The sequence below is a fragment of the Pituophis catenifer genome, unplaced genomic scaffold (assembly GCF_029215685.1).
Source record: "Pituophis catenifer annectens isolate HBS135680 unplaced genomic scaffold, rPitCat1.0.hap2 SCAF_2, whole genome shotgun sequence".
Classification (NCBI taxonomy): domain Eukaryota; kingdom Metazoa; phylum Chordata; class Lepidosauria; order Squamata; family Colubridae; genus Pituophis; species Pituophis catenifer.
In genome coordinates, this window is record NW_027256882.1 from 107881772 (window position 1) to 107906990 (window position 25219).

Consider the following 25219-nt stretch of genomic DNA (forward strand, 5'->3'; position numbering starts at 1 on the left):
CCTGGTTGCAGTGTCACAGGGTTATGTGATCATCTTTGTGACTTTCTGATCAGCAAAGGCAATGGGGAAGCCAGTTCACTTAACAACCATGTTACTAATTTAACAACTCACTGATTCACTTAACAACTGTGGCAAGAAAGGTCCTAAAATGGGGCAAAACTCACTTAATGAATGATTCACTTAGCAAGAGAAATTTTTGGGCTCAATTGCAATTTGCGTCAATTGCATCAAGGACTACCTGTATTGTATTCTTTGCAAAGTGGTTCCATAATTTCGTTTTACTGTTCTTTAATGCAAAATGCAGAGCAGGCTGCCTTATCTTGCCCTGCTGTGAATTCAAATTCAGTACAAAATGAGATTCATGATGACACATTTTTTTTACTCCATCCAAGCAGTATTAGAGTAGCATGGAATTTGGGATTGACTAATAAATACATCAACAAAAGAATTAAGGTGCTTTGCATTTCTTCCTTGAGGAAATGAGTCAAAGCATTGAAAATGGAAAGAAGTAAGAAAGAATATATGTTAGACAATAACCTTGGCCTCCAAACTAATTTCCACTATAATTATTTCCCATTACCACGGGCAGCATCAATTTTACCCCCTTTGCTAATCAGAAATTCCTAAGTAAACTTTTATATACACATGCATATATTTCTGAAAATAATTCTGCTAGTGTCACATTGACCCCATGTTTTCTTTCCAGCAATAGGAAGTGTTAAATTAATATATCTACAAGTACCTCTAGTATTAACTACAGAACCTCATGTATAATTCTGTCTCGGAGCATCGCAATTGCCATTCTGGCACTGAGTTATTTGAGCATTGAAAACATTCATATTGTAATCCTTAGTTTGCTGCTAGCTACAATTATGCATAGGTGGTAATAAAATCTCACTAGAATGAACGGAAACAGGTGAGTTCAATGAGTCATGTATTATTTTGGGTACCTCTTTAAAGCAAAGGACTGCTCCTTTGTTTTTCTCTTTCATGAAGTTCTGATGTGAGTTTTATTGTGGATTCCATTATGGGGGTGGGTGTTTTAGTTTTGAAAAATTGGTGGCTGCAGAAGAGCATATTCACAGATTATGCCCAAGTATATCTTGTGGCAGTGGGAATAGTTTATTCACATGAGCAATGAAAGATGGGACCTCATAAACCTAGACTTCTCCTGGTCAAATGGTTCATCTCTTAGGGGAATACGCCATTTCCACAAAATCAAATGGTTCTTCTAATAATCTGCCTACAGTCATTATCTGCCTATAATCAAACATCTGTGTGTGCTTCTCCACTGTCTTTTCCTAACTCAGAAGGTTTGGTTTTCCTGAGAAATCCATCCCATTCCCAACATCATTCAAGCATTCAGATATTTGGACATTACAGAATGGTTTAGAGTATACAGTAGGTGTCCAACCTTTTGGCTTGCTTGGGCTGCATTGAGTGAAAAGAAATTGTCTTGGACTGCATAAATAATATAATTATTTATTTATTTATTTATTTTATTTGTCAAGAACGTATTTGGTAATAAGTATAAGCATAGATTGGATACATAAATTAGGTACAAATAGAAGAAACATTAGGACAGGGACAGTAGGCACTCTGGTGCTCTTATGCACGCCCCTTACAGACCTCTTAGGAATGGGCTGAGGTCAACAATAGAAAGTCTTAGGTTAAAATTTTTGGGGTTTTGGGATGAAACCACAGAGTCAGGTAGTATATTCCAGGCATTGATCACTCTATCGCTGAAGTCATATTTTCTGCAATCGAGTTGGGTGCAGTTTACCTTAAGTTTGTATCTATTCTGTGATTTCTCCCCTCTCCCACTGCTTCCACTAGGAGTACTTCCTTGTTATTTTTTTTCAGGTCTTTCCATACTGTCACTATATTGTTTTTGCATTGCATAAAACTAGGACAGGGAACTTTATGATTCATGTGTTTACGTAGTCAAACATTCCTTCAGAACACCAGGCTTCAGAACACCTGGCTAACTTCAAACAGCTTGTGTTATGCTTAAGTAAAAAAAAAAAAATCTTCTCTGCCGAGATGACAGTTTGAATGCCTTGCAAAGGGACTGCTGGAAAGAGGAAAAAACCAACATATAATTAGCAAATTCTCTCTTGTGTTAACTGTGGACAGAAGGTTAAAGGAGTGGGTTTGCAGTTACTAACATGTGCAAAAATGCAATGAGGGAGGGCTCGGGCTGGACAGCCCAGATCATTGCTGACCGATCAATTTGGGGGACCTTGAGCTCAATCATTTGAATGAGGATAAGTTCCTCAGTTTTTGACACACGTATATTGTGGTCATTTATATCATGTATATTTCCTACCTTGTGCAGGATGTATGAAACAATGGTATGCATGTCAGGATACGAAAAATGGTACAGCTGTCACAAAACTAATCTAATCTAATTACATTTTCTCTGTATCGGTAAGATTTTTGTACCATTGCAAAATTCTTATCTGAAAAAGATTTTTCTCACACTAACTGTTGTAATAATTTAAGTAGGTTTTACAGATTGCACAAGGCAGTAAGATATAAATAGTGACTAATCAGCCATCTCTTATAATTCATGCACCTAAAGAAGGGCACCTCCCAGAACAGTAAAACAACTGTTTACTTTTCTCCGTGTAACTCAATGTGTCCATTCAGAACTAATCTACCCATATGAATACAAGGTTTTCTCTAGGGTCTTCCTAGGATTTGGCTTGCAATCACAATAAATAATTTGGCTTGGGAGTTCCACACTTCAGTCACATCAGAAAGGAATCAGATTGGAGGAGATTGATCTAGGCTGTGTCCAGATGCCTGCAGTCATTGCAAATACAAAGTAAAGCAAATTTTGCTCTTGTACATATAAAAGAATTTGTGGATATACTTTATATGCAGTATTGGTCCCAGTGGTAGGTTTCAAAATTTTTTACTACCTGTTCTGTGGGTGTGACTTGGTGGGCGTGGCATGGCTTGGTGGGCATTGCTTGGTGGGCGTGGCAGGGGAAGGTTACTGCAAAATTCCCATTTCCTCCCAATCAGCTGGGACTTGGGAGGCAAAGAATAAAAGGGGCAGGTCCAATCAGAGGTGGTATTTACCAGTTCTCCAAACTACTCAAAATTTCCGCTACTGGTTCTCCAGAACTGGTCAGAACCTGCTGAAACACACCTCTGATCGGACCTATCTAACCAGTTTTGCCTACTTTGTGTATGGATTGATATCAGTTCCAATAAGGTTTACACACTTGGAAGAGCAGCAAGGAACGAGAGATATGACATTTTGTGTATGGTAAATGGATACAAAATGAATGACAGCCACCTGGACATTGCCTCCTGTAATAATCAGACTTTTAATTTTCCACAAAGATTACTTTTGTACCGTATTATCAGGGTTCAAAGAGAAAGTTTCTTTGATAATTATCTTAACATGGAAAAATGTCTGCCTCTTTGCCATCAATATCTAAGCTCCTTCTAGTTAGTTCATGTATATCCAAATTTCTATTGCATAACGGATAAACTTTATAAAGAAGCAGTCAAGGAATGTGTGGCAAAGGAGGATTGTCTCTTCCTTTTAGCAGCTGTACAGCTGAAAGCATACGAGACAGTCAAGAATTTAAGATAATAGATGTGTGGGAATTTACTTGCCTTAACCCCTGTCAATTATAAAATGCATTACAAAGGAAACAAGTGTGGACTGCTAGAGCAGTGTGGGCTTGCTTGCCAAACCATACAGCCTTTCGTAAGGCGTAAGGATTCCGTTCTTGACACAAAGGTGGTGAGGGAGGTGAAAATCTGTTAGAGATGGAGAAAGGGAGGACAGCTGGAGTTGTTTTTCTATCATCTTGGTCACAGTAACTATCACTGTCTGGGACCTCCTATGAAAGTGCTCATTAATTTAAAGCTAGGAGGGGAAAGACAAAACAAGAAAAACAGGGCCTTCCGTTTTTGATGAAAAGGATGTGTTGGCAAAGAATGTATATCCTCAACAAGACACAGTCATCTAGGAGATTCCAGCTGGATTCCTTCCTTCCTTCCTTCCTTCCTTCCTTCCTTCCTTCCTTCCTTCCTTCCTTAATTCCTAGCCAAAAACATTGAGCTGGATTTTACTGATTAAAACTCCTAAATCTCTTTCCTAAAATTGACCCTGGCCCTATCCATTTTAGAGTTCAGCTTTTGGCGTGCTACACGAAGCTTGATGAAGCTAGTGAACCAATGTAAATTGTATATTCTTGAACTAAAAACCACCACCCTTGATTTAAATACTTAGCTTTCCTTCTTCCTCATAACTCCAACTTAGAATTTATTTATTTGTTTGTTTATTTGTTTATTGGCCACCCATCTTACTTTAGGGCTGTGATGGCGAACCTATGGCACGGGTGCCACAGGGGGCACGCGGAGCCATATCTGAGGGCACACGAGCGTTGCCCTAGCTCAGCTCCAGCACACGTGCTCGTCGGCCAGCTGATTTTCGGGCCTTTCGGGCCCACCGGAAGTTGGGAAATGGGCTGTTTCCGGCCTTTGGAGGCCCTCAGGGGGTGTTGAGGAAGGCTGTTTTTGCCCTCCCCAGGCTCCTAGAAAGCCTCTGGAGCCTGGGGAGAGTGAAAAATGTTCCCACTGTGCCATCGCATGCCAAAAGTGGGGGCAACACGCGCACGTGTGCAGGAGGGCAGGGCACGGGTGGGCATTGAATTATGAGTGTGGGCACACACGTGCACGATTCCCCCGCTCTCACCCCGCTTTTGGCACCTGATGGCAAAAAGGTTAGCCATCACTGCTATAGGGTAACTCTGGGCAGTTTACACTTACATATACAGTTAAAATGTTAAAAGTTAAAATCAGTCATTAAAACCAAGGAGACATGGGGAGGGCAGGGTCGGGGGGGCGGGAGGTGGGATCTGTTATTATGAATCAACCTCCTCCATTGTGCTGTTCCCCCGCTGGGCCCACATGCCAGCTTGGCACAGACACATCTTTAGGCCTAACATGGGTTGGGCCAACCTCACATCGGATTATTGATTTTTTAAAATGATTGAATAGGCCTATATTGTAGTCAGAAATAGAACTATTTATAAATGATATAAATAATGAAAATTTAGTATTTATATATCTATTTTTCTATCTGTTTGTTTGTTTGTCTGTCTGCCCGACCATCTTTCATCCAACTGTGGGTAGCTCCCAATCAATGGTTTTGCAATATCGGATAAATAACTTCAGGACCTTTGTTCATGGTAGCTACTAAACACTCAGCAAGACAAAAGGATTGTGTCTGATTGCACATATATTTTCATTTTCCTATTTAACAAGTAGTAGTCACTTTCTGAATTCTGAATTTTTCCAACCAAGAATAACTTTCCAGTTTTTATTTGAAAGAATCAAATTGTACAATCCAAACCTTTTCCTTTCCCTTTCCTATAATATTTTGCACAGAAGAAAAGGCAGGAGTTAATGGAATTTAGATTATAAACTCCTTGGTCTCTCTGCTTTGTGAATGTATTCGTAGAAACGGATGGTGCCGATATAAGTAACTGTATCTCCATATCAAAATGAAAATTTATTTCAGGGAAAGTAGAAGCAGCAGAGATTTGTTGAAATGTCAGACATCTATCCAGAAAAGTCTTCGCCTATATTTGTATTAAAATACACAGCATTCAAAATTTTGTCCTTGTTTTAGTTATATTAGGATACAGCAGTTGAGAACATAGGGAAATATATACATATACATATACATATACATATACATATACATATACATATACATATACATATACATATACATATACATATACATATACGTACGTACGTGTGTGTGTGTGTGTTTTCTGAGGTTTTCGCAGGTGTTTGTATGTAGGTCTTTGGTTATTCGGGTTTTCTCCTGCGTAAGTGTCTTGGTGAGGTTTTGACGAAGTCTCATTTGTCATCTTCAGGCTGGTGTTTTCAGCTTCGTGCTTCTAGGAGCAATGTGTGATCGCAGCTGTTTCTTCCTTTTAACTGCCAGTGGGGGTGTGAACTGATTGGGTGGGAGCTTAGCTGTGTTCTGATTGGGTGGAGGTGTGTTCTCACTAAAATCCAAGGCAGAGAACAAGAAAACGGCAAAGCCCTCCTCCCATACATAAACGGCACCACAGACAGAATCAGCAAGATCCTCCACAAACACAACATCAAGACAGTATTCTGCACAAACCGAAAAATATCCACCATCCTAAGAAACCCCAAAGACAAAATTGAGTTAGAAAATCAAGGAGTATATGAAATCCCATGCACCGCCTGCCCCACCACATACATCGGACAAACCAACAGAAGAATAAGTGCACGCATTGAAGAACACAAGAACTCAGTCAGAAAAGAGGAACCAACTTCTTCCCTGGTCCAACACCTTAAAGCCACAGGACATGAAATTGACTTTAAAAGACCAGAACTATCGCCAAAACTGAACACTTTAACAACAGAATAAACAGAGAAGCCATCGAGATAGAAAAACGCCCACACAGCATGAATAAACGAGATGATACCTCCCGCCAACCAGCCATTTGGAAACCTGCCCTCATTGACAAACGAGTCCCTAATACAAAGAATGACACCAGATCCACACTCACGAAAACCACACAGGATGTCACCACCATACATCCATGCAAAAAGCAAACCCACACCGATGAGGCATGACCACAAACCAGAAGCCAGACCACAGCTGCATCATTAGCCACTTTAAACCCCTCCAATCCATACATGAAGCAAACTGACACCCACCATGAAGATGTGGCACGACCACAAACACGAAGCCAAACAAAAGCAATGCAGCTCACCAGCTCAAATCCCCCCGCAACTCAGACTAACGCGAACACAACCAAGCCCCCACCTAAACAGAACACACCCCCATCCAATCAGCGTACAGCCAACCCCCCATCCAATCAGAACACAGCCAAACCCCCAACCAATCAGAACACACCTCCACCCAATCAGAACACAGCCAAGCTCCCACCCAATCAGTTCACACCCCCACTAGCAGTTAAAAGGAAGAAACAGCTGCGATCACACATTGCTCCTAGAAGCACGAAGCTGAAAACACCAGCCTGAAGATGACGAATGAGACTTCGTTGAAACATCGCCAAAACACTTCCAATTTTACGCGGGAGAAAACCCGAATAACCAAAGACCTACATATATATATATATGTACGTATGAATGTATGTATGTATGTATGTATGTATGTATGTATGTATGTATGTATGTATTTTTCTTTAGCCAGGTTCTTCCTACGTAAACCAAGATTTTTATGCAGCCCTAGTTCAGTGAAATCATAATAAATATATGTATGTATGTATGTATGTATGTATGTATGTATATATATATATATATATATATATATATATATATATATATATATGTTTTTCTTTTAGCCAGGTTTTTCCTACGTAACCAAGGTTTTTCTGCAGCCCTAGCTCAGTGGAGTCACATCCACTCGGTTCTGGGCTTTTTTCTTTCTGGCAGCCAGCAGGCCCTTGCTGCCTGGTGAGAGACTTATATAGATCTATTTCTGGCTTGTTAGCCATCATCAGTAAGCCACACCCACATCTCATGTATCCTCGCTGTAAAGGTACAATATCTATTTTCTTACTTTTCGTAAGATTTATGTGTGTTTTTCTTTTAGCCAGGTTTTTCCTGTGTAACCAAGGTTTTTCTGCAGCCCTAGCTCAGTGGAGTCACATCCACTCAGTTCTGGGCTTTTTTCTTTCTGGCAGCCAGCAGGCCCTTCCTGCCTGGTGAGAGACGAACCTGGGCCCAGGTTCAAATCCCAGAAGGGTATGGCTAGCTGATGAGAGCTAAATAGCTCTCTGACCCAGTGCTGATCTCAACTGGCTCCCTGGTTTTCCGAGGAGCTGAGAGAGATGAAGCACCGGAAAAGACTCCTGGAGAGAGATTGGAGGGCCAGTCGCTCCGAATCTGACCAAACACTGGTGAGGTCTCATATTAAGATCTACCTAGTGGTGATAAAAGCAGCAAAATTTAATTAATTTTCTGCTCTTATCAGGTCTGCAGAGAACCGCCCAACAGCCCTGTTTAGGGTGACCCGCTCCCTCCTTCATTTGGGAGTGAGGGAAGACCCCTTGCAGGGCCGGGCTGAGGATTTTGTGCAATTCCTGCATGACAAAGTCACTCAGATTCAGGAAGGCTTGGACTTTGTTTGGGTAGATTCGGATGGGGTGACAGAGGTGGGTCTTGAGAATGTTATCTGGGAGGGGTTGTGACTCCCGAGGACGTGGACAGGATTCTGGGTAGGCTTAGTGCTGCCACATGTTTATTGGATCCGTGTCCCTCCTGGTTGGTGTTGGCCTCCCGGGCAGTTACATGAGGCTGGCTCCAGGGGATTATTAATGCTTCTTTGAGTGAGGGTCTCTTCCCCCCCTCTTTGAAAGAGGCGGTGGTGAGGCCTCTCCTCAAGAAGCCTTCCCTGGACCTGGCTGTATTAGCAAATTATCATCCAGTCTCCAACCTTCGCTTTGTGGCGAAGGTTGTTGAGAGTGTGGTGACGTGACAACTTCCGCAATACCTGGATGAAGTCGATTATCTAGATCCGTTCCAGTCAGGCTTCAGGCCAGGGTACAGCACGGAAACAGCATTGGTCGCATTGGTTGATGATCTCTGGAGGGTTCGGGACAGGGGTTGTTCCTCTGTCCTGGTCCTATTAGACTTCTCAACGGCTTTTGATACCATCGACCATGGTATCATGCTGCGACAATTGGAGGGGTTGGGAGTGGGCGGCACCATGCTGCGGTGGTTCTCCTCCTTCCTCTCCAACCATACGCAGTTTGTATTGGCAGGGGGACAGAGGTCACCCTCAAGGCGCCTTGTTTGTGGGGTGCCGCAAGAGTCAGTCCTCTTGCCCCTTCTGTTCAACATTTATGTGAAGCCGCTGGGCGAGATCATCCGTGGTTTCAGGGTGAAGTTCCACCAGTACACTGACAATACCCAGCTGTACATCTCCACCCCGGACCACCCCAGTGATGCCCTTGATGTGATGTCCCGGTGCCTGGAGGCCGTGAGGATCTGGATGGGGAAGAACAAGCTCAGACTCAACCCTTCCAAGACCGAGTGGCTGTGGTTTCCGGCATCCCGGTATAGTCAGCTGGTCCCATCGCTATTGGGGGCAAGATCTTGGCCCCCTCAGAGAGGGTTCGCAACTTGGGTGTTCTCCTGGATGCACAGCTGTCTTTGGAAGATCATATGATGGCCGTGGCCAGGGGAGCTTTTTATCAGGTTCGCCTGATACACCAGTTGCGTACCTTTCTGGACCGGGATGCCCTGCGCACGGTCACCCATGCCCTTGTCACGTCATGTCTGGACTACTGTAACGCTCTCTACATGGGACTCCCCTTGAAGAGCGTTCGGAGGCTCCAACTGGTCCAGAATGCGGCCGTGCGGGTGGTTATGGGGGCGACTCGGCGCACCCACATAATATCCCTCCTGCGCAAGCTGCATTGGCTCCCGGTGGTCTTCCGGGTGCGATTCAAGGTGTTGGTCACCACCTTTAAAGCGCTCCATGGCTTAGGACCAGGGTATATACGAGACAGCCTTCTGCCAGCAACAGCCTCCCACCGGCCAATACGCTGCCACAGAGAGGGGCTCCTCAGGATGCCGTCGGCCAAACAATGCCGACTGGTGACACCCAGGGGGAGAGCCTTCTCTGTGGGGGCACCAGCCCTCTGGAATGAGCTGCACCTAGAGATTTGTCTCATCCCTGACCTGCGTATCTTTCACCATGCCCTGAAGACCCTTTTGTTCCAACAAGCCGGGCTGGCCTAATACGAATTTTATAATGGGTGTATGTTTGTTTTAATCTGTGGGCCAAATTTTTATATATTCGATTTTAAATTGTTTTAAATTTTGTAAATTTATATGTGTTTTAATATGGCTGTACACCTCCCTGAGCCCTCCAGGAAAAGGGCGATATAGAAGTCCAATAAACATAAACATGAACATAAACTTAAATAGCTTGAAATAGATCTATACTAGTCTCCCTTTATTTCTTTGTCAGTAAATATAAATTTAACACAAAATAGTTTGTTATGAAAGCGACTGCCTGAGGGCTCCTGGATTGGGGCTGAAAGGCAAAAAGGAAGCAGTATTCTCCTTCCCATATTTGGGTAGACCAGGTTGCCTCGATAGAAAACCCATATATATACATATATATATCTTTTGGGGGACGGACTAACGCTATGGAGAATTGGCTTGCAGACTTTCAGAAAAATCTTAATTTTGAAATTAGAGATTATTATCAAAGAACCCTTTAATAGCAAGAGACGTCACATTTCATTTCCAATGAATGAATGAATGAATGAATGAATGAATGAATGAATGAATGAATGAATGAATGAGCAATTTCATTCATGTTAAACTACTACAAACAACAGTTGGGGCATTTAATTCAGATTGATACCATTTCATTGGAAGAGAAGGTTGAAGTACACCTATCCTGGGAAACAGAAAAAAAGATTTTTCCAGTTGAATGGCCCCAAGCTGTTATTAGTCCTATGCATATAGCAACACTATGTTGAGTGCAAAATGAACCATAGAACTACCTTAAGTATAGGGAAATTAGTGATAGGTTTACTATGCACAGTACCCAGAATAAAGAAATTCAAAAATCCATAATCAGAAAGCCCACTTAGTTGGCTTGAAATTTAAAGGGATTAACTAAATTCATGGAGAAGAGGCCTCTCAACAGCTAACAATTCAGAGTTCTTGCATTTAACATTAGCTATTAGACCCATGTAGACATTTTTATGAGATTATGCAGCTGTTTTTAGAAGTGCTGCCAAAACCCTCTCCATCTCATGCTGCACTCTTTGTTCACATGGCTAGTATTTCATGGTGCCAGTATATAATGTGCCAGAATTTTCCCATCTGTTCATATGCATATATAGATGCTGGATTCGGTACAATGGCCAACAGCAAAATGTGCTTTCCAGAAGTAGCCAGGATAGCAAAGGCTATTTGGTAGTTGCCAGTAGAAGCAACTGCCAGTTTACAGAAAGGGAAACCAAACAGCTGCATCAGGAAGGGAGCTGTGGTTTTTTTTTCTCAGGCAGGTGATTAGGTTGTCTAGGAAAAACAAAATAAAAATGATTTACTTGTATTTTTAGTGACTAATAACAAGAAAGGTGCAGGTGGGTTTTTTTCTGACATTGGAGGCAAAAATATTTGATTCAGCCTTTGAATTCAGCGATCGTTCAATTCACTTGTTTACTTTAAACCAGGGGTGTCAAACTCAATTTCATTGAGGGCTGCACCAGAGTTTTGTTTGACCTTGAGGGGGAGTGGGGGGATCATGGCCAGGGTGGGTGTGGCCAGCTCGATATTACTCATGTCGGGGGTGCCTGTGGCGACCTGAGCGCTCCTACAGTGAAAATGGGCTCCCGAGCTCTGTTTTCGCCTGAGACCGCCTCCTGCAACTCTCTGCCAGTGAAAACAGAGCTCGGGAGGGCCACCCATGGCCCTCCCAAGCTCCTTTTTCTCTGGCAGAGGCACCATGGGCTGATCCTTTGCTATTTCCAGGGTGGCCCACGGGCCAGATCTTTTTTTTTTTATATAAAAGGTTTTTTTTATTTTTTACACAAACAAACAATGCATTTTTTCTGAACAGAGTATTGGCCGAGTCACAAATTTGTACAGCTTTTAGTTATCTCCAACACAATTTATATATTTTAGTTTTTGCCATAATATTCTTTCTCTCTAGTTTTTATTTTATTTTCCTTGTTTCTTCTGATATATAACCAATATTACCATTCGCCCTAATCTTAATCAATTTTCCCCCCTTACTTTCTCCAAATTAAAACCCTTTAATTTGAAATCCATCATTTTTCTAATAGTTAACCTTAACTCTAAGTCATCCTATTCAAATATTTCCCCATTGCTCCCTTTTCACAACATAATATAATTACAAGTGTTTTCCCTAAATCCCATTATTCCAATCACAAATATTTTTCTTTGTCAACTTATCCAAATACTACAATCAAATATCTTACTACAATTCACTTAAATATATAACATTACAATAATTTGTTTCTTTTTCTCAGTTCCCATTGTTTTTTCACATAAACCCACAGGCCAGATCTAAGCACCCCACAGGCCGGATCTGGCCTGCAGGCCTTGAGTTTAACACCCCTACTTTAGACAATGCCCGGCAGATAATTAGGCATCTGTGACACAAGATCAAATTTTCCTCTATACAAGAGAAAGAGAATGTCTATGACAACCCCAAAAGTACAATGAATATACATTCACCTTCAAAGTCAGACAAACTATCCAGTGATAGAAACACACAAAAAGGTCCATCCTGACAAGTATTTGTAGAAATCCTGTTTAACAAATTAATTTCTTTATAACTTTTCTGCCCTGTCCACAACTGATAAATAATCCCATATTTACCAGGATGAATAAGTAGCCATAAATAACTCCTGTCACATTTGATTAATGGATTAACTGAAAATAACTATGTAAATTTCCTTCTAGAATTCTAGAATTTCACTACAATATTGAAAATCATCCCAGAGTCATGAAATCATCTTTTTAACTGGTCTTATAACAGGAATATGCTGGGCAGCCCACTTTCATAGTGTCACTAACAACTGAAGGCCAAAACAGGGAGAAGTTTGCCTGTTTTTATGGAACTTATTGAATCACACACAAACACACACACACACACACAAATAAACCACTACTACCACCGCCACCACAGAGATAACAATCAAGTCAAGCCAAGATTTACCCAGCCAGCTTTCATGTCTAAGACAGGACTAGAGTTCATGGTCTCCCGATTTCTAGTGTGGTGTCTTACAACTGAGCGTAAAACTGGCTCTCAAACTAAGATTACTGTCAATCAATATGGTTGCCTGTTATGGCATATAAGAGCAGAGCTCTCTGCTCTTATGAGCTTGCAAATTATAATACAGTTGTTTGACCTGGTTTGCAAGCTGCAGCGATTCAATTATTCATCACAATTATCTAACCATGGTTTATTGAATATACCACAACTGATTAAAGTCCACACAACTTACTTAGCAGAACAGAACCAAGCAGAACAGCACAGTTGCATTTGTACAGCGTGCTCAATTCTTAATGAGGGTTTGCAAATCACAGTTGTTGTACTTCTCTAAAGTAAAAATCACAGAAACAGAGAGGTGAGCTAATGAGCAATACATATTTATATGTAACTGCTTTTATTTTTGTTAGGGCAAAAGTTTGAAAAATTGCATGGTATTTTGTTTTTAAAAATGATAATGGCAGCAAGACTTCTATATCAGATGAAATCTACAGTAGGAGAGTGAAGCTGACGGAGCTGGCTGGGATGGTGAAACTGATGGCTCTGAAAGACATTGGCTAAATTTAATACAGTTGGAAAGCCCTTTTGGACTGTTTGCATGAAGCAGAAAAAAACAAAATCATGAATATGGATTTGTGTATTAGTAATACTTATAGATTATTTTTTAAAATGGAGGTTACATGGTCATTGTAGAGCAAGAGCTGAACTCAGGTTTTATTTATATCTGTTTTAAAAGAAGTCAGAAGTCATTTTTATGTTTGTATTTTTGTTTTTATATTTTTTATTTTATTATATATCTCTCTGCCACTTCTATCCATTTTCTGTCTTCCTTTATTGATTTCCTATGAGTTTTTTATTTTGTATTTTTTAAAAAACTTTAATAAATTTATATAATACAATCAAAGCAGTTTTGGTGTGCCATTAAACGAAGGATATTTTTTTTAAGGCCTGCCAAAGTAAGCAAAGTTAAATTAAATGACTAGCCCAGTGTTTCTCCACCTTTGTCACTTAAAGATATCTTAAAACTAGGGTGAAATTCACTTACCTTCACTAGTGGTTCGCAAATGTGAGCATGCGCGCCTCCTCTACACATGCGCAGAGCCTTCTGTGCATGCGCAGAGGGTCAAAAATGGGACGTGATGACATCTGGGTGGGTGGGCGGAGCCTCCCGACACCAATACTACAGGTTCGCCCAAGCCGGATAGAACTGGCTGAATTTTGCCACTGTTTAAAACATCTTAGGATGTCACTTTTGACCCTTTTTAAAAAGAAACTTTAAAAATGGAGGGAAGAGGTTAAGAAGTATGACCAAGAAAGTTCCAGAAGTCCTTGGAGGTTCTGAGGTATGGCCTTGGGGACCATTGCACATGATCCAAGAGTTGCTCATGTATTTTAAATTAATATCTATAAAAGAATAGAACTAAAACACAAAGCCCGGTGAAATTCAGATAATTTCTAAACTGTAAGCAAATACAGTTTATTCAGTACACAGAGGTTTATTCAATATATCGGAGTCATTGAAACTTATGCTTAATAACCACATAATATCTACTAACTTTTTGTACACTGAGCAGAGTAATTGAAAGATGGGAATCTGGAAGGATACCACATCTGAAGTCTTGCCAGGGAGATACATCTCTGGTGTAGCCTGCTTATTCTTCTTCAGTTCCAATCTGCAGAGGTGATAAAATGTTTGAAGTTCCCTGGAGACATCTGACTATAATTTCTACCAGGGTGAATCAATTCTGCCAGCCACTTGAAGGACATTCCGTTTTACCTTCATGATATCCTGTGGAAGGAAACTAGAAGGGCTTTCATTTGAATATTTTTTTTTTTACAGGTCAGCCCTTTCTGTTACGTGGAACCTGAATCCATGGGGCATTCTACAGCCATTGTCAGTCTTCCCCACTTACAGCAAAATCTATCTTTGAATATGTACGTACATATAATCCTTATTAATTTCTTAAGGATAACATTTTTGTGGGGCCAGAAGATGCTATTGCCTAGCAACTACAGTACATGGTCTGGAATGAAGGTTGGGCCAAAATGCCCAAAAGTGACAATACCAGAAGGCATTTTAAAAAAATAAACTCATGAGTTCCCTTTTCATAAATATGCTATACTAGCATTTTGTTAAAACTGAGGTAAACATCATTCTAGAATTACTCTACTTTTATGCCATAAATTAGCTTCCAAGCACCTGACATGAAATATAAAGCTCGCTGTCAGAAGAGACAGATCTGTTTAATTTAAATGAAGAATCATTAGGAATAGCATGTGAATATTATGCCTTTTAATATACAGGATCCACAAAACCCTAACACTGTTTGCTGGAGCAGCTAATTACTGCAATGTCATGTGTCAAAGAAATACTTGGATTTGGATGACAGATCTAAAACCCAAAAGAGCTGATGCTGAATCTTAATATGAAATTTCCTGATGCTAATAAACAGTGCAATTATTCTGCGTTCAAAGGAAGATGGTCTTTTTGTGTGCAAGTGTATGGGTGTTTAACTCCTTTTGTTCCAGACCGTGTTTTTCTTTCTCCAATCTGGGATCCTAGCCTAAAGCTTAATCTTGGACTGAATACATCATGCCGATTATGCCAACCCACTTAGAAATGCCCTACATATTGCTAGGTAGGGATCCATTTGGCATTCTTGACAAGTTGTCTGTTCTTAAATCTGATACAATATTCACCAGAGCATTCCCGATTGTGTAACAGAAGTGTTACATAAAGAAGCTTCAGAGGCATTGCTCTGGTTTAGCACAAGGCACAAGAGCAGCTTCTGGTGTGGCCTGAAAGCAGAGTGTTGTGTCATACCCTCATTATGTTGCATAAATGAAACTATTTTTTTTTTAAACCAGTACCTGGTGCTTTACTTTCTCATTCTTTATGTTTCAATAGGTCCGTCGCTTTGCACTCCTATACAGCTCACAGTCCGGATGAACTCAACCTGCAAAAAGGAGAAGGTGTTCGTGTTTTGGGGAAATACCGTGAAGGTTGGCTAAAAGGAATGTCACTGATCACAGGAAAAGTCGGAGTCTTCCCCAGCAATTACGTTGCTCCGTTTTTCAGGTTTGACCTATATTTTGTATAGATTGAGAGATGTAGTTGAAAATTGGAGAAATATCTGGAGAGGGACTCTTCCACAGCAGGGGGGGGAAATGCCACTGTGGCGCTTGAATTAGTTTAAGATGAGTGAATAAGATTGGGTGGTAGTGCTGCCTACATACATTTATCTCCTGATGACATGTAACCTTAATGCATCTGCCTGGAACTAATTTGGCCAAAAAGAAACAAAACATCAGTTTTGGCTGCTAAGTTTCTTTCCCCCCACCCTTTCTGGATCTGGAAAATAGTTATATATTGTATCTTCTAATCATTATATGTGTTTTCCCTTTTCCGTAGCATAAAAGTTGAACTATACAGTAGTACCTAAAAATAATATTTTGTAGCTACATGGGAGTGAACAAATCAGTAAGGACTAGTATTTAGATAGTACAAACATGCTGAGTGTATGAAGGCCAGATGCATAAATTTCTGTAAAGAATCTGTATAAAAACAGTCACAGGTCAGTTGCTCATATGATACTGAAATACCAACCCAAAGCTTGGTCTTCTTGCTATCCAGGATTCTCTTTTATTTTATTTTTAATGAATAGCTTATCATTGGTACTATACATATAATTACTCGTTCAAAGGGATAATTAAATCAAAGCTATGCATTTACTAATTGAAACAATGCATTTGCTACAAAATGTTGCTGTAGATCAGCACAAGGCCACAGAAGGACTAATTTGTTTTTGTTTGTGTGCAAGCAAATAAACAAGAATTGAGGTCTCTGGATACCCCAGTGAGAAGCTGATCCAGGGGAAGGCATCCACAGTCAATGAAGCTTTTTTTTTTTTTTTTTTTTTTGCAGCGTTTGCTATGCAGGGTGTTTTTGTGGGTAATTAAATAACCATTAGGAAACCTTTTTAACGAAAACCTTTATAAACTACTCGTTTGTGGCGTAGAAAGAAATGTGCTAATTTTAAAGATAACACATTTCTTTCTACACCACAAACGAGTAGTTTATAACGCATTTCCTTAAATGCATGAAGGACTGCCATGGTTGAGCAATGCTCAGGACAGATCTCAAGGTGAACTTAGGGATAGAAATGGCATTACAACAATTTCAGTCCGGAAGATGAAATAGTAAATTACTATTACCTTCTGCAAGGTTGCAAGTTTTCATAAGATGTGTAGAAACTCCTACAAAGGCTTGGTTAACCTCCCCATTATTTACTCTTTTGAACCATGAAAAATGAATATGCTTCATTTTTAAAATGAAGCATATTTATTCTTTAACCCATTCAAGGACATCTAAGCTAAATAACCAAAAAACACAGTAAGAACTATTGTATTTATAGAAATGAACACACCACTTTTCCCCATGAAAACTGCACCTTGACTATCATCTCTCACTGTCCTACGATTTTTCAAAATCTTGTCACCTAGAATCCCCAGTAGAAAGGAATGGGGATAAGGAATATTTTAAAAGGTAAGAAAAATGGAAAAAAGAATTTTAAAAAACAGGAAGGGGGAGAGGAGAAGCAGCTTGTTTATGTCCAAGCCTTGTTTATGATGTCCAAATTATTAAGAGTTATTTACAAAGACTGGTATATCAAGTCCTGTTAGCTACTTTGCTTACATAAGAGCCTTCATGTTCAGAGATAACTTATTTTGGTATTCTGTATTGTAAGCTACCTTGAATGTTGAAATAAGCAAAACATCAAGTTATAAATTAAATAATAAATAAATAAAATATATCAGATCAAGATGGACAAACCATATGGGAATTATGTTGCCTTCATGCTATAGCCTTCTGAGAGGTATAGTATCTGGCTATAAAAATGGTTGCTCAATTAAATTGAGTCTTAGTCCCATCTCGCACAGCACAAAATATGCCTCTAAACTATTTATTTCCTTGCTTACTCAGTTATTTACTTACAGTATTTTATATCCTATATTGCTTGCTCTCTAAGGACTCCCAATTGCTTACAAAATTGAACATAAAATCGCTAAATAATTAAGTTCAAACATAACTACATAAGCGTGCTAATGTCCATATGATGCAGTCATGCTTAGTTCCAGAAATCATAAATACTTAACAATAATTAAAAGCTTTGCAGGAAAGCTTGCATTTCAGAGTTTCATCAGGGACAGGGCTATTAAGAACTCTGGAAGCAAGTTATTCCACAAGGGTGGAGCATAAACTGAAGCACACCGATTTTGTCTGCCTCCCCCCTCTAGTTTTACAGGGAGTGGGAATCAATATCTCAACTTACAACAAAAACACCAAATCCGTTCACCCTGAATTAGCTGAAACAAAAATCAAAGGAAATTTAATGAACACAGAGGCTCTTATCTTTTAGGTTACTCTGACTTAACGGACTCTAGTGGTGAGGCTAACTAGGAATAATAAAACATCTACAAAACTGCATGTTCCCCATCCTTTAGTCAGACTATTGAGACAATAAAAACGTATTTTCTACACAGTTTTATTTCACCAGAGGAAACCATTCTTACAATAGTTTTTATAATTTAGAGATTTTTCTCATCTTTGGCGGTTCTGAAAAATTAACTCTTGAGTAGTTTTAGTTTCTTGTTCCATATATTAAAGTTAGATGACAATATGCCTGAGGTCCTGTATAAAGCTGAAGCTACAGTTGAAAGCATGTGGAGATAAATTCCCTAATGCCCTAAATATGTTCTGTTTTAATATGAAATCAGCTCAAAGAAGCCTCTCTCCCCTCGAAATAGAAAACGGCTAATAGGGGTATGCTTAGCTGGCCTGACTATTCAGTAAAAAATGAGTTACTGAAGCAAACAAGAGTCACTTGGTTGAGATAGGTGGCCATACAAATTGAATCAATCAATAAAAATAAAATAATTCAAGGTAGTACAGAAATATTTAGAAGACACCTTGATGCAGGAACCTTGATCCAACGGTTAGAGAGGTTTATTTTAATGGAGAAAATAGTTATAAAACAGTGTTAGAAGGAAATTCCTTGCGTTTTCCAGTTATTATACTACTATGACTTCTCAGTTTACTCATTCAGCGATTTGCTTTCCAGTCTCAGCCTGTTCTTGAAAAGTGTCCTCTCAATCATCATTAACTGAAAAATAAGATAATCTGCCAGTAACCACCGTTAACTGAAAAGTAAAATATAATGTACTATTTAAGGATGAGTAAAACTGAGCTCATCTTTCCATAAATGCTTCAGCAAAGTTTTTGATGTTTTTTCCTACATTTAGTGGAAAAAGCAAAATAGCTGAGCAGAATGTTAAAATATTCCAGATCTGAATTTGGGAATATTTTTTTTTCTGTCATTCTTTTAGAAATCAAAGCAATAATTTGTAAAAGAATATGTGGTCTTCCCAGCAATTTTGATAAACTGTGTGTTCAGTTTATGGATAAAAGCCAGTTCTGAGAAGTATCAAGTTCTCACAATTTAGAGGTTCTTAATTTTAATTTCAAGCAGGTCTGGATTTCAACTCATAGATCCAAAATTGACTGTTTTAGGTTTTATCTAAAACAACTTCCAGACTTTCCCTTCCCATCTTCTTTTGTAAATTTTTCCTTAAAGATAAGATATTACTTGTCTATTTCTCTCCAAGATGAGATTTATAAACACAAATGCAAATGAACCAGTTGTAAAAAATAAAATAAAATTAGAAATAGGTACAGGTTGAGAGCACCTTCTAAAATGAAAGCAAAATCTAACCTTAAATAAAATGTGGCTTCCTTTAGTGCCTAGTCTCCTTAATCAGAGTATAATAGTAGAAGAGAAAGGACATATTTGCTCACAGTGCATCTCAACCATATTAGCTAGGCAACAAATGAGTGAATGGATCTCTCAAACTCTTATATTAATTTTGAGAGGACAATTTGTCATTCTTCAAAATGGTGTTTCTTGAGATGATTATGTTATGTTTGGATAACTGAATATTGTAATCCCTGAACATATGAACTTCAGGTAAACAGTGGAAAAAAATGACAGGTTTTAGATTGTGGTTTGAGATGTGGAATGCTCAAACAGCTACCTAACTAACCATGTTATTACTTTATGCATTTCTTCCCATGTGTTTAAATGTTAAATGTTAAATTGCTCAATTTAAACTGGAAACACCAAGGCCGCTTTGGGTCCAGAATTATGCATGCTGATATACACTAAATTTCTTCCCAATAAGGAGAGTCAGTTATTCTTCATTTTTCAGGCACATTTTATTATGAGGTAGCCTCCAATCACACTCTGGCCAATAAAATCAACAATCCAACACAGATCCCAGGAGACTGGAAGCAGTTTTACAAAGTACCTTACTTATGAACACTAATATTGTACATCATCCTTTTGAAACAAGTTCATAATAAACTGACAACTTCAATATTGTGACAAATCATTGTCCCATGATTAAATCATTTTTTTCCAGAGCAAAAGCTAAGCTCTGTTATCAGAATGGACTACAAGGCGATGTTTGTTCTCTTCTCCCTTAAAAAGAAGCACAAATACTGCTGTTTTAAATTCACAGCAAATCAGGACCACCTAGGTTATTAAAACAACTCTGCTCATGCAGAAATTGCTGGCAGTCTCAACAATTTAACAAATTTAAGAGTTCTGTGACCTTGTTGGCCACGTCAGGGAAAAAACATGAGCAAAGAAACAATCAGATTGGACTGCAACAATTTTGGAAGGAAGAAGGGGTGGACCAGGGGTGAAATCCAGCAGGTTCTGACAGGTTCCGGAGAACCGGTAGCGGAAATTTTGAGTAGTTTGGAGAACCGGCAAATGCCACCTCTGGCTGGTCCCAGAGTGGGGTATGAATGGATATTTTACAATATCCTTCCCCCAGGAGTGGGGAGGGAATGGGGATTTTGTAGTATCTTTCCCCTGCCATGCCCACCAAGCCACGCCCACCAAGCCACACCACGCCCACCAAGCCACGCCCACAGAACCAGTAGTAAAAAAAATTGAATTTCACTACTGGCATGGATCCATAGTTGGAAAATAGAATTATAAGTAGGAAACAGAATAATTGATTGATTTTTGTCTTTCAAGACCATTGCTTCCTCAGTGCTTCATCAACAAGCTTTTTTAAGTATAAGCAGTAGACTCTGTTTGTTTTTTGCCAATTGGGCAACAGAGGTACAGTAATGCTGGCTGTTGATGAGGGGGGCATTTCACCTTAAAATTTTAATAATAAAGAATGATCCTTTCAGAATCAAGCCTAAATTGTTCATTCCTAATGCTTTCCCCCCTTAAAATCAAAGCTTAATTAACATAGCTTGAAAGTTACTTTGTCAAAGCTCCCAATTGGGGTTACAGTAAAGAATAAAATACCAAATGGCATTAGACTGGCCACAGCCTTTATAATATACAACTGAAGATCAACCTTGCTTATAGAAGATCAACTGAAGCTTTCCATATTCACGTAAGTGTTTGTCCCTTCCAAAGCTGTGTTCAAGCATAATTAAACTGCCTCAGGCCTTGGGTAAAGGTTCTGATATAAGTAGGTATTTCCTGTAATTGTTTAAAAATAGCTAACTGAGCTGCTCTTCAGTTCTGCCCACTGCCTGAATATAAATACATTTTCCTCCAGAGGGGTCTCCTTTTCAGTTATTAGCATATGTTCTGCTTGTGGGCCTCTAGAAATGTTTATTGTCCCTAGTACTATTAGAAAAGTCAGTCTGTTTGGGTCAGTGATGGTCCGTTCCCATAACTAGGCAAGATTCTGACTAATATCCTGTTTGTGCCTCTTTGTCTCTTGTTTCTTGCATGTTTGAAACATCCCTGTCCTTATAAGTTTTGCCTTAGGGACAATGTCCTCATGAAAATTGTGAGTTAGGCTGAAGAACAGTTCTAGACATAGTGATTTCACAGGCTCATTCTCCCTGACCATTGTTGTTGTTATTTTTGTTAGTCGTAAAGTCATGTCCGACCCATCGCAACCCCATGGCCAATGTTCCTCCAGGCCTTCCTGTCCTCTATCATCCTCTGGAGTCCATTTAAGCTCACACCTACTGCTTCAGTGACTCCATCCAGCCACCTCAGTTTCTGTGGTCCCGTTCTTCTTTTGCCCTCAATCTTTCCCAGCATTAGGCTCTTCTCCAGTGAGTCCTTACTTCTCATTAGGTGGCCAAAGTATTTGAGTTTCATCTTCAGGATCTGGCCTTCTAAAGTGCGGTCAGGGTTGATCTCCTCTAGGACTGACCAGTTTGATTGCCTTGCAGTCCAAGGGACTCACAGGAGTCTTCTCCAGCACCATAGTTCAAAGGCCTCAATTCTTTGGTGCTCAGCCTTCTTATGGTCCAACTTTCACAGCCATTAGCTGACCATTAACCTCTCCAAAGCTTACCACTCCGAGTCACCAAATGGGTCCTTCTTTTTTATAGGAAACTGCTGCATTTGAAAGTTCCATCTCACACACGTTTGAAACCTGTTTTTGTCTACTGAAAAAAAATTAATTTATAAACTTTCCTCGTTATATTATTTTCTGGGAGACTGAATAAATTTTGCATCTGTTCCCATACACATCCCTCCATATAAACTACAAAACATTAAATTAACTCTCTATAATTATTATAGTTATTATCTTCGCAATCTTTTCCCTCCACTGATTTTTTTTATTTCTGAGTGATTTACTTGGGTAATGGATTATTTTGGTAATTCTGAATCATTACATAAATTGTCCATCCACAATCACTACCCATCTCCCATCCCACATTTTATTTAACATTGCTTGTTCTCAAGTAAATACCTTCAGCCTTATAAAGCAGAACTACAGATACCAGTCCCATTACCCATTTCCACCCAGTCCAGTGGACAACTTTCTTTTAATTGTATAAGTGCATAGTGGGAAAAAATAAATTCTACAAGTAATTGCAGATCTTTGATGAGGAGAATTGCAGCTAGCTTACAGGCTAAACAGAGGAAGAAACATTTGTATGAGGCAGAGTAGAACAATAGTAGACTAAAGCCAAAAGCTAAAAATAAAAACACTTTAAAATATGATTAATTCAAATTAGCAGACTCGTCAGTCACAGAAGCATGCAAGCATTCCCATACAATGAACGTGTTTAACCTGCTAAAGGATTTATGTTGTTAATATTTATCAAAGTAATAACTGCCTGTGGGGATACACCTGAATGGAACTGCATATTTTTGAATTCGATTTTTTAAAAATGTTTTGAATTTCAAAATTTCTTCAGTTTGAAACAGGCTGCTTTGATCTCTTAAGAAGTGATCCAATCTTATGTTGATGAAGATTCTCAGTCATCCAGATAGAGTGGTCTGGAAGTTGAGTCATGGCAACTGAACTTCTTGTTGGTTCAAAATATTTTGCTACTTCTCCAAGTCCCTTCTTCAGATTGAGCAAGTTGGTTAGAGGGACCCCATAGATGGGCTTGTTAGGTGAGTAGGCAGAGTAATGTTGGGATATAAAGTTCCAATTCCAAAATCCTTTATCTTAGGTGGGTCATTAAGCCTATCCAGATTAGGTGAGAAATGAAACCTCTCTGGAGGACATATAGTTGCCATGATTATAACTTCCAGGCAATCCAACCTTATCTTACTAGACTCTTCAGAAAATAATCAAAACATGAATTGTAAGGTCCGAACAAAATGTCTCACTTTCTGTGAGAATCAGATGTTTCACATGCGATAGCACTTCAAATATTTATGGCTGGGTAGAAGAAGTAATAATAGACATGATCTATATATCATTAAAAGATGAGTCATCATGTTTTATTTTGCTTTATGGAAATGTAAAACCTGCAACATTACAATTCTCAATGTCTGGAAGAATGATGGGTGAGAAAATCTGGTGTTTATTTAAATTAAAAAAAGATATGTAAGATTAAAATAATCTGCAAAAGTATTTTGGTTCAGAATGTACAAATGTTTGCTGTTGTGAAGTGATCTGCCTTTTCTAATAAAAAGTAAATAAAATTCCTGAATTTGAATTGTAACATATGTTTCCTATGTAAATGACCTGATAGGTATCTGCTTGCTAATGAATCACCTTTCTCCCTCTTCTTTTGCTCTCCCGAACAAACAGAAAATCCTCCAGCTTCCCTGATTCAAAGATGCCCTCCCTTTATGCAACTTGGACATTATCTACACTTTCATCCCAGGAAAGCATCTCAGGGAACCATCCAGGGCAAAGCAGACCTTTAAAATCTCTGGCTTCACCTGTGAGGAATCTCACTTTGCCCAGCGCTTCAGGGCACACAGCATCACTGAGAAGAGGACGGAGTAGCAATAAGAAGAGTAAGTCCTAACATGAGAAACAAACAAGTGGGCCTGCTCCCCAAAGGCAGAGATATGACGAGAAATCTTTAATTATACATTAAAATGCAGGGTGAATGTAGTAAACATAATAAGCTGGATCAGAAGTCTGCCCTCCCAAAGACAAGAATGTATTTATACAGTGCCTTGAAGATCTGAAAAGTGTAGGAGGATCAAATGTTTAGACACTCTGTGACAGATAAATTTTTATGAGGGGAGAAATCAAGTTAAAATTCTATGCCTCCCTGCTATGTTCCATGTCTTTGTTTAGAGACTGAAGGGATAAAATAAGAAATGTTGGCAGCAACTTTAAAAATCTGATGCTATATGGTTCTTGGAAACTGAACAAGGCCAGTGTTCACTCCTGGAACAATATTTATGTAGAATTACTGTAGAGTTATATTGGCAGAAAATAATCTGCTAGGCACAAAAAATGATCTTGGAGGAAAATAGTAACTATTATTAGGCATCATAATTGAACATGGTATTTTACAGTCCATTATATGCACTTGTTTTAGAACAAATGAAATGCTTAGCAGAATCCATTTGGTTCAGTCTTCAAATTAAATGCACAAAGGCTATGAATGAGACTCTTACTAAGAACTCCTTTCTATACGCTTGTTTCTATTTGGGAATTGGTGAGTTATTCTGGAGCCTTTGTATCAGCATCTGAACAGTAAATACTCTCTTCTGCCTTCTTTATTACTAATACTTTGGGCGTTTGTTATTCATTTGGGCATTCTAAGGAAAAATTGGGAGAGTCACCAAGAAACATCAAAGTTGGACCTTTTGAATAGGTCACAATTTTTCTACATTCTGCCACAGAGCAGCATGTATAGGTGACACTTAGTTGCTCCCAATAGCTATTTTATTTAATCAATCTGCTGCAGCCAGTGCAAAGCAAGACAAATGACAATACAAAAAAAAATGGGGGGGAAGGCAAATAAAAACTACGAGTGATGAAACCAATGTGGTTTCTACAAATAAAAGAAATGAAATGAGTAATCAAGTGAAGCAAATTCCATGGTCCCATTTATAAAGTACATAGTTAGAAAAACATGTCTGTGCTTCAGTCATT

The 25219-nt window shown here is 39.2% G+C and overlaps 1 protein-coding gene across 1 annotated transcript in view; it reads left to right on the forward strand.

Moving 5' to 3' along the window:
• The window catches only part of SH3RF2 (SH3 domain containing ring finger 2), an 89042-nt gene that overhangs the window by 60383 nt on the left and 3440 nt on the right, over positions 1-25219 (forward strand). The window contains exons 5-7 of the mRNA XM_070933943.1: positions 14649-14743; positions 15717-15887; positions 23912-24123. Coding sequence (XP_070790044.1) covers positions 14649-14743; positions 15717-15887; positions 23912-24123 — 478 coding nt within the window. The remainder of the gene's footprint in view (positions 1-14648; positions 14744-15716; positions 15888-23911; positions 24124-25219) is intronic.